General features: G+C 46.0%; 1 protein-coding gene across 1 annotated transcript; it reads left to right on the forward strand.

Moving 5' to 3' along the window:
- The first annotated feature begins 5455 nt into the window (after positions 1-5455).
- On the forward strand, positions 5456-6190 carry LOC125596614. Its single transcript, XM_048771702.1, has 3 exons — positions 5456-5558; positions 5661-5849; positions 5898-6190. Exons 1-3 carry the CDS (start codon positions 5456-5458, stop codon positions 6188-6190), a joined length of 585 nt encoding a protein of 194 aa, XP_048627659.1.
- The last annotated feature ends 3810 nt before the right edge of the window (positions 6191-10000 follow it).

Raw genomic sequence — 10000 nt, forward strand, 5'->3', positions numbered from 1 at the left:
TAGATAAAGGGCGAAATTTGAGAGGTTCGGTCAGTGTATGGGCCGAGCGACGTGAGACATTGACCGCGGCCTAGTCGACCGTGGAAGGATCGTCGCGAGATCTCTTCTTGACTTTCTTCTTCCTGGGGCAGCAGCGGCGACATCAGGCGAAGGAGCCCAATGTTGGAGAGTCGCATCACTTGTGCCAATGATCCCCACCTTGCTAGGAGGATCCGTTGGTCCGACTCTCGGCAGACCCAATTGAGTCGCCATCATGGCACTTAGATCGGGAAGACCCTTCATCATCCTTGCCTCGTTGATCCTCTTCTGCTCTTCTCTGGTGAACAGCACGATTCGTCTCTTGACGGTGTTCACTCCAGGGAGGTAACTCGAATTCCAATCTCCTGCAAAAATCAGAAACGTGAGGCTTATATGATCAAAGGGAAAGACGAAGGATCGTAGCAGGGGAAGGTGAGTAACAGACTTACTTCTAGAAATTCGATCGATGCACCGGTGAACCCTCTCCCTAGAAATGATTCCCCAATGCTCTTGATCAAGTCTCACTACAGCACGGGCGCTCGATAAGAACTCCTCCGGATACTCGCGCGAAGTCAGATGATCAGCTGCAAAAAAAAATAAAATAAAGATGGTAAGTATGTGAAGAGTCGACGCGAGTTAATGGAGATATTCTACTGAGCAGAGTGTTCCATAACACCTGATAATCGTCATCCGAAGGATCCTCGAAGGCAGACTCATCAGACTTGATATAAAAATTGGACCTCTGCCAGTGCAATGTCTTGTTAGGATGTCCCCCTACTACGTTGTAGTTTGGTTCATCTTAATCGACGAAAGGCCTTCGTCTAACGGGTTAACGGACGTCAACTCCTCGAAGGCACGAAAACTCAGAGTGACATCAATCTTGGCAGCCATGACCATCAAGGAAACTGCGATATGCCATGAGCCATTTAGACATTGGCTTATTGTCGCGTCTCGCCGCCTCACATACGACGTAACTAATCGAGGAATCGGGAACCAGAGCTTCGTGTCGTCACGAAAGTAAGATTCATAGACGCACTGGAACCCGATCGGCGGTGATGAAGGCCTCTGGCTCTCCGAAGGGATTAGGAAAGTCACCCCGAGTCATCGATGTTCCCTCAGCAGCCTCATCACACTGTCGAGAGTCGATCGCGTCTTGGTGACGTTCTACCAGGATTGGCCACTTATCGCTGGAGTACACAGGAACTCGGCCAGAGCCAGAAGCCCCTCGAAGATCCCCCTAGATATTAACACGTTGGCACAAAATTAACGAGAGGAACCCCGTCTCTCACGCTGCCCCAATCGTCTCTCGCACAGACCTGCGCTTCATACAGAGCTTCTCTTACTTCTTCTCGATATAAGCGCACCGACTCGGAGACCAGAATTCTCTGAGACAACTCCTCGTGTCCATCATCGCCTCACGATGGACCATTTCAAACTGGTCGGGCGGAGTCCCGCCCGTATCTCTCGCAGACTGGATGAGGCCGCGACCACCTTTCCCTTCTGTTTACGGGACAACCTTCCACCAAACGTCATGATGCTATATATTCTATAACAACAATCTAGAGAGAGAAGCAGAGAGGAAGAGAGAGAAAGTACCTGAATACGCGGAGAAGAATGAAGGAAACGAGAAGTGGGGAGGTATTTATAGGGAGAGAAGCAGAGCATACCCCCGAGGCATCATCATTAGGTCTACTTGGGCCTCGAAAGAACACCTAGTTGTCCACGAAACCGACGCGTAGCTTCGAATTTCCGCGATAACCGGGTCTGATCCAGATCGAACCAACAGTCGAAGTCAGAATCAGGGTTAATCGAAAGAAAAAGAGAAAGGGGTGCGACGTAAAGAGGATACGAAATCACTTACACACACTCGGCGGCTGTATTAGGGTTTTACCTTTATTCTCTCACCGTGTTGTACTTTTCCGGCAAACTCTCCGAGCTCCGGTTTCCTTTCTGTCGCATGTTTCTTTCCCTTGTAACCGAGTAAACGCTTTTCCGACCATATATAAGACGTCTTTGCTTAAACCCATATCTGAAATCGATCATTTCATTACTTCGTATCGTTTCTCGTTCAAACACGCGTGCGTCCGGAATGGAACTTCAGCTGTAACCACGACCAAGTGACCAAAATGACAGTACCGGAGCTCATTTTTCCCAACCAACTCGACAATCTAAGACTGATGGTCATGCCAGAATACTCTTAGGACGAGCCAATTCCGACTCAGACCGCAGCTTCTCTCTCTTGTCCCGTTTGGCTCGTACCGCATGCACCGGCGACCGTTCTAATGATCTTGCTTCCTTGTTCAATCCAATGATGGACTTCTCTTTTGGATATTTCTCTAAGACTTGGGCCACGCTGGAACACAACTTGTCCGACCAGAACGTCCCGCGGCCCTTACTGATCATACCGCGGCCCTTGCTGTTTGTCACGCGCACGTACTGATCCTTACCGTATTGGACACAGCCAGTTCGGATGAACCTGGGCAGTAGCAGAACGGTCATCTTGACTAGTTTTCTCCATTTTCCGTGCCTTGACCAGATCTAGTCAAATTAGAATATCCGCTGCGTATGAGTTTAAATGATCTAAGCTAGGGAATGACTAAGGTAGTCTATAGCTAAGGTCTAAGTTAGCCCTCGCATATGGGCGATAATATAGATAAAGGGCAAAATTTTGAGAGGTTCGGTCAGTGTATGGGACGAGCGACGTGAGGCATCGACCGCGGCCTAGTCAGCCGGGTCGGGGCCTTACAGGAACAGACGCAGACTTGACCGTCATCTTTTGTCCGGAGACAAACGTTCTTAGCGGGACAGAATTTCTTCGAGTCACCGCCATAATATTTCCGCAACCGAGATATCAGCAAACAGATTATTCACCTTTGCAAACAATGTATAAATTATGCAAAGACGCACGGATCACAAGTGCCGGCTTATGTGTTCACGACTTTCCCATTGAAGGAGATGCCGCAAACAACATTTTAAGTAAAGCTTAACTATGCTAGTGAAGAAACTGAGGAGGATAGTTGGTCTGTAGCTGGGTGCGCGAGCATAGAGCCTACAAACACTAGCTATCCAATCACCACTCATACGCCGAATGTTCATTTGCCCTGCTAACATCAATCTTTCCAACCACTCTAGAGATGTAATCAAAAGAGCAACTGGAAGACGGATGAAACCAGGCCAAGACCACACAAGCGCGAAAATTTGAAGTTAGGGGTAAAACGGTCTGCCGGAAAATTCGCCGGAAAAGTTACCGGAAAATTCACCGGAGACAATCCGGCCATTGACCTCAACCCAGCCATCAACACTAAATACCCCTTCGGGTACTGAGGGTAGGCTCAGAAGACTGCCTACCCCTTATATAGACAAAACATTTTTTTTCAGTATGTCACCAGTAGACAATGGTTGTGTTCCGGAAGTATTTTTAATGTAAAAAAAAACATACTTGGAATTTGAATCTGATTTTTTGCATACTTCATAAGAATGGTTAAAGCTATTTTCTGGTACATTTTCATGATTTTCTTTTGCTTCTAACCATGTCTTTTGCATGCTACAAAGTTTGGTGTTTCGTGGTCTAAACGGACGTCTACAGCAACTTTTGATCAACACTTGACATCCTAAACTCTTTTTTGACATATTTTTGATGTTTCCTTTCAGAAAACTTTCTTCAAAAATATTTATTTTTGAATTTTTGGCTTCTCGGGTGATTTTGGATGTCCGTGGGTGATTTTTGCCCACGTGGACTGTCTGTTCAGTACACACAGGACGCGGCTCTGCTCGGTTCCTAAGTCCCATCCGGCTCTCCTTATCTGTTTCAATTCATTTCTCTTCTCTTCTTTCTGGTTAAACACGAAGGGTTGTGTTGGTTGAGTCCAAGGGACACATCCCTAGGCTTTGGCCGAACATAACCAAACCGCTAGCCTAGACACGGGTCGGTTCGATCGCACCAAGAGTGGGCGGTTAGGACGAACGGTTGGGAATGACCCAAAGGGCACGAGTTTTCCAGAGTCATGAGTTACCAATGGCTGTGACTTGCCAAGGGGTGCTAGTGACCAAAAGGTACGAGATACCAAAGGTTACGAACATCAAAAGGTACGAGGACCAAGAGGTACGAATGGCCAGAGGGTGCATGTTCCAAACGGTGTCTTTCGGGACAGGTTATGACCGATCCTTATGGATCAGCCTATGGCTTGTTTAAGTAAGAAAAAGTCACGGTTTGTCTAAGCCAAGGTAGAGTCGCAAGGTCTGACCGGTTGCTAAGCCTTCCGGATTGGACCTGAGGCTTACTCGGCCGATTGGATCCGGGCCAAGGCCGGATCAGGTAAGGAAGTCCGTTGGGCCATTGAGCCGGACTTCATTGGCCGGTCTCATCTAGATTCTATCCGGTTAGACGGATTGGTCTTTGGGGACGATCCGGATCTGTTCGTGTGTTCTGTTTATCTATTTTGGGCTATCTATCTGATTCTAAGTCAAGGGGTGGATGGTTGAATGACTTAGGATACGGTAGATAGGTTCATACTTGTTATAATTATATTGACTGAGGTTTATCTAAGTTCTAGGAACCAAGCCAAGCATTGTAGAATCAATCCGTTCTATTCTCGGTTATGATTAATGCTTATATGGTTATGGTTTCAGGAACTAAGGATGGTTCTGGTCAAGCCAAGGAGCCATGAAGGCTCGGTCAGTGAGAGGCTATGTAACGTGTGGTTAGATGATGCTAGGGATGAACTAGTGATTGTCTATGAAACCGTTAAGAAGTTGTGTATTGGATCTCATGTTTCTAAGTAATACAAAGTTAACACATTATTATTCCGCTGTGCAATCGGTTCCTTTGTTTATGAACCTCATATTCGAATATGACTTAGTAAATAAAAGACTTAAAATGAATCAAACAAGCAAAGAAATTAATAAGTAAGCATTCGTATCCATTTGGGTCGAGAGACCAGGAAGGGTCTTACAAGTTGGTATCAGAGCCAGGTTGATTCTAGGATAGTTGCATTTTGTAGTCCACACACTCGCAGCCAGCTGATTAGGTCTCACGGTGAGGTTTGATTGCGTAGTCTAGGAATTTTTTTGTTCTGTTTATGTTTAGTATGTTTCGTACTAACATTGTCTGAATCCTTAAGCTGGAAAAAGCAAAACGGGAAAGTCCCGAAGAAGTAAGAGAACGGCCAGTCAGTCTACTCAAGTGGCCGCGGACGGATCTAATCTGTCTGGATTGCAAACCAAACTGGCCGCGACTAACACTGGAGATGTGTTACCGACTGACCAGGCTAACCTTAAGGGGACGCAACGGGATGGTCATGAATATCAGGAGAGTGATGAGGAAGTGGAATCCTCGAACGCTAACCGTGATGGTGACCAGCGTGAGAAATTGGCCGATGGTACGGCCAATGTAACCACAACACTGTCCAAGGTGGACTTGTTAGAGGCCATGAAGGTAATGGGGACTCAGGTGGCGGCTATGGCCAAACTGTTCACGCCATTAGTGAACTCCTCAGTTGGCCCAGCTACACATGTGGTCACGACCACGCCCAACACCAATGGTCCAGTTGTGGAAACGGTCGAGGTGATTGAGATTGATCCACCAGAGAGGACCGAGAAAAAGGTGGACTATCTGAGTTTGCTTCAGCACATCTCCCGTCTAGGGACGAAGCATTTCTCAGGTAGCACCGATCCCATTGTGGCAGACGAGTGGAGGAGTAGGCTAGTCCGAAACTTCAGCTCTACTCGCTGTCCCGAGGATTACAAGAGAGACATTGCGGTTCACTTCATGGAAGGGGATGCACATTATTGGTGGCTGGCTGTGGACAAGCGCACCAATGGAAGTGTCCAGAGTTTTGCGGATTTTGAAGATGAATTCAACCGCTAATACTTTCCTGCAGACGCTTGGGACCGTCTGGAAGGTAGATTCCTCGACCTTACCCAAGGCAGCAGGGCCATACGAGAGTACGAAGAGGAGTTCAACCGACTCCGACGGTTTTTTGGGAGGGAACTCGAGGACGAGACAGTCCAGGTTCGTCGGTTCATTCGAGGCCTAAGGCAAGAGCTGAGAATCCACTGCTCGATCCACACCTTCAGCACCGTTAGAGAGCTAGTTGAACGAGTAGCTCTTTTGGAGTCTAACTTGGCCGAAGAAGCCAAGCTTAAGACAAAGTCGCCGTCCGTCCTGACGTGAAAGACTAACGACCGAAAGTGGAAGTGGGACCAGGTTGACGGAGGCAAGGCCTCTAGTGGACGACCTGAATGTCCCAAGTGTGGTAAGAAGTATCCAGGTGAATGCTGGAAAGCCATGGGAGCTTGTGTAAGATGTGGCAGCTCAAAGAACACCAACGCTCCTATCAGATATCACTCTAGGCTTTTCAACCCGAAAAAGCAATACCCAATAGTTAGTTCGTCCGGACAAGGACTAATATCATATGGAACCCGTACTTTAAAAACATTCTTTATATATCATTCAAAAGCATCTTACAAAATTTGTTATAAATTAACCTCGAGGTTTTCGGTCAATAAATCTTATAAATAAGAAATATCAAAACGCCTTTCCAAGGATAATAAAACTACCGCTGGCTAATGATGTTTCTTCCCGTCCTAGAGTTAGGTCTCCCACCCATTGGTTACCTGCATCACAAATGAGTCATGAGTAACTAGTTTACTCAGTGAGCCTAGTCCCGCACCCCAACATATATTAATAATATCTGAAGCAATCAACTCCATTTGTATGCAGTGGAAATATATTCCATAACTAATAAAAATACATATATAAGGCCTATCAATCCATCGATGTGAATCTTATCTTAAACATCATCTCCACGACACCCGGAAAACCACCAAGCCTAACCGAGCCTAGCGGGAAAATAAATATAACCATCATCTCCATTAGATATTCCAAGATCGAACATCTAACACTGCATGCAGTTGCACGGCCTCCAGGGTGCGACCCCATCATCGTGTCTTCGTGACCTTGTTCCATATCGCAGAAACAATTCACGGTAATGCGGGAACTTCGGGAGAGTGAGTATACAATAAGACTTCACATGATTTATACTCATATATTTAATAATATAATATATTAATACTTGAGAACAAGTACTAAGGTTCAGAATAAACTCTACGATCATTCATAAATATTTATTAAGTGTTTACACTAAGTAAACACCCCACCAATTAAATATTGATCAAGAGACAAAGCCTATCAATCATCTACAATCAGTACGTTCAATCAAGAAATATTTATTCACTACTCATCACTCATCTATCTAGACTCACCTTTGATTCCATGAGATTGGCTAAGGTAGACTAGACACGAGCTCAAGCTAATCATACTTCACTTCCGATACACTTGAGATTCAGAACGATCACAATTATCTGACTGATCCGACCACTCTTCTTGATGTCTGAATTCAAACCAAGTAACTAAGCGGCTACAAGGAGTGACTGGACCGATCTAGCAAAACTTGACAACCAACTGATCAAAACAGAACACAAGTACGAGGTTTAGTCACTCGGTTCAGTTCATTAGCTTACACTTGTGCTAGGTGGTTCTAAGAAAATGATCAGTCCATGATCAAGTTCTTACCTAGAAAGAAAACGGTTCTACTTGATGAACCTGTCTTATCCTTCAACTTTACTCGACCACTGACCTGAAACAGAGCAGTTCATAACATGATCTTTAATCCAACAGTTCGGTTCTGAAGAAGATATTTAAATAAGTTCCTGCCGGCTCGGTTTACAACAAGGTTAATCAGTTCAGCTCAGGTGTAGTCCAAACCATGACCAGTTCAGTTCAAATTAAATCCCATCAGTTCATAATAGATGAGATAATTATATTCTAGCAAACTGATTTATTTATTAATCCGAAATAATTAAATCTGAACCGAATAAATGCTTAGACAATTGATCAATGACAACAGCTTAACTAAAAAACATCTGATGTTGATCAAGAGATGACTGAGACAAGTGACTGAATCTTACAACAACAACTGGTGGCCAGATGAACTCAGATAATCTCTTCTTCGAGCTTAGCTCACAGATGGACTGTTTTCAAAGAGACATCAAGCTTCAGTTCAGATCAGAAACAGAACAAGACCTAGGCTTTCGCACCTTTTTATCTTCCACACATCATCAGACTGAACTAAGGTGATGAAGAAAAATCATCCAAGAAGTTTTCTGAATTTTCAATGATTTTTCTCAGATTTTTCTTTCAATCTTTCTCACTGATTTTCTCTGAATATTTTATCTGATTTCTTGTTGTTATGGACGACCAAGCAGGTGGGGAAAGGGTTAAAATAGGTTCTGACCTTACTTCACCTGAGGGTTTCACTCAGGACAAAGCTAAGTTGTGCAAGGACAGGTGGTGACCAGCTTCATCACTCTAAGCAGCCAAGTAGCTCTCCTTTCCTTCACATTAAGAAAGCTGCAAGCAGCTGGTGACAATCATGTGACTGAATTAATTAGCAAGCACAACAAGCAGTTTGTGACTTGCATGTGCCCATTACTACATAAGCAAGCAAGCAGGAAGGTGCATGACATGTGACTTGATAAGTAAACAAGCATGCTGGCTTAGGAGGTTATGGCATTAGACGGGTCAAGATTATTAAGGAAGCTGGTTGATAATTCTGAATAATATTTCGACCAAATATTCCTTGTCCTTTGGTTCTTAGAAAATCTCGTTCAGCTTAATAAAAATTCGACCTAAATATATATAAGACTCGACCAAACTATCAAGGGAAGGTCTTTCGACCACAAGACAGTCCCATCAAGGCATAAATTTATCGGGTCGATTTTTATTTAAATTCTGATCGATCAATCTTCAAACTGATTTTAAAGAATTTTCTCGACCAAAATTCTATATGCTCGTGAGGGTTATTACAGTGTGTGTCCGTCAGCACACACGGGACGTCCGTGGCTGTCCATCAGTACACATATCAGCACGCTGGTCCTTGGACTCAGCACGCTGGCCCTTCCTGTGGATTGTTCGGGTGATTTTGACCCACGTGGGCCGTCTGTTCAGTACACACAGGACGTCTGTGGGTGTCCATCAGCACACAGAGGACGTCCGTGGGTGTCCATCAGCACACACAGGACGTCCGTGGGTGTCCGTCAGCACACACAGGATGTCTGTGGCTGTCCGTGTGTGTCCGTGTGTGTCCGTCAGAACACACAGGACGTCTGTGGCTGTCCATCAGTACACATATCAGCACGTTGGTCCTTGGACTCAGCACGCTGACCTTTCCCGTGGACTGTTCGGGTGATTTTGGCCCACGTGGGCTGACTGTTCAGTACACACAGGACGTCCGTGGGTGTCCGCCAGCACACACAGGACGTCCGTGGCTGTCCGTTTGTGGCCGTCTGTGTCCGTCAGCACACACAGGACGTCCGTGGCTGTCCATCAGTACACATATCAGCACGTTAGTCCTTGGACTCAGCACGCTATCCCTTCCCGTGGACTGTTCGGGTGATTTTGGCCCACGTGGGCTGTCTGTTCAGTACACACAGGACATCCGTGAGTGTCCGCCAGCACACACAGGACGTCCGTGAGTGTCCGCCAGCACACACAGGACGTCCGTGGCTGTCCATGTGTGTCTGTGTGTGTCCGTCAGCACACACAGGACTTCCATGGCTGTCCATCAGTATATCTATCAGCACGCTGGTCCTTGGACTCAGCACGCTGGCCCTTCCCGTGGACTGTTCGGGTGATTTTGGCCCACGTGGGCTGTCTGTTCAGTACACACAGGACGTCCGTGTGTGTCCGTCAGCACACACAGGACGTCTGTGGCATTCCGTCAGCGCACACAGAACGTCCGTGGCTGTCCATCAGTACACATATAAGCACGCTGGTCCTTCCCTTGGCTGATTTTGGACAACCATAGACTGTCTGTGGACTGCCGATCAGTACATATATCAGCACGCTGACCACACATATCAGCATGCTCGTCCTTCCCATGGACTGTTTGTGTACTGATTTTGGACAACTGATGCACCATGT

The sequence above is a fragment of the Brassica napus genome, unplaced genomic scaffold, assembly GCF_020379485.1.
Source record: "Brassica napus cultivar Da-Ae unplaced genomic scaffold, Da-Ae ScsIHWf_1244;HRSCAF=1777, whole genome shotgun sequence".
Lineage (NCBI taxonomy): Eukaryota > Viridiplantae > Streptophyta > Magnoliopsida > Brassicales > Brassicaceae > Brassica > Brassica napus.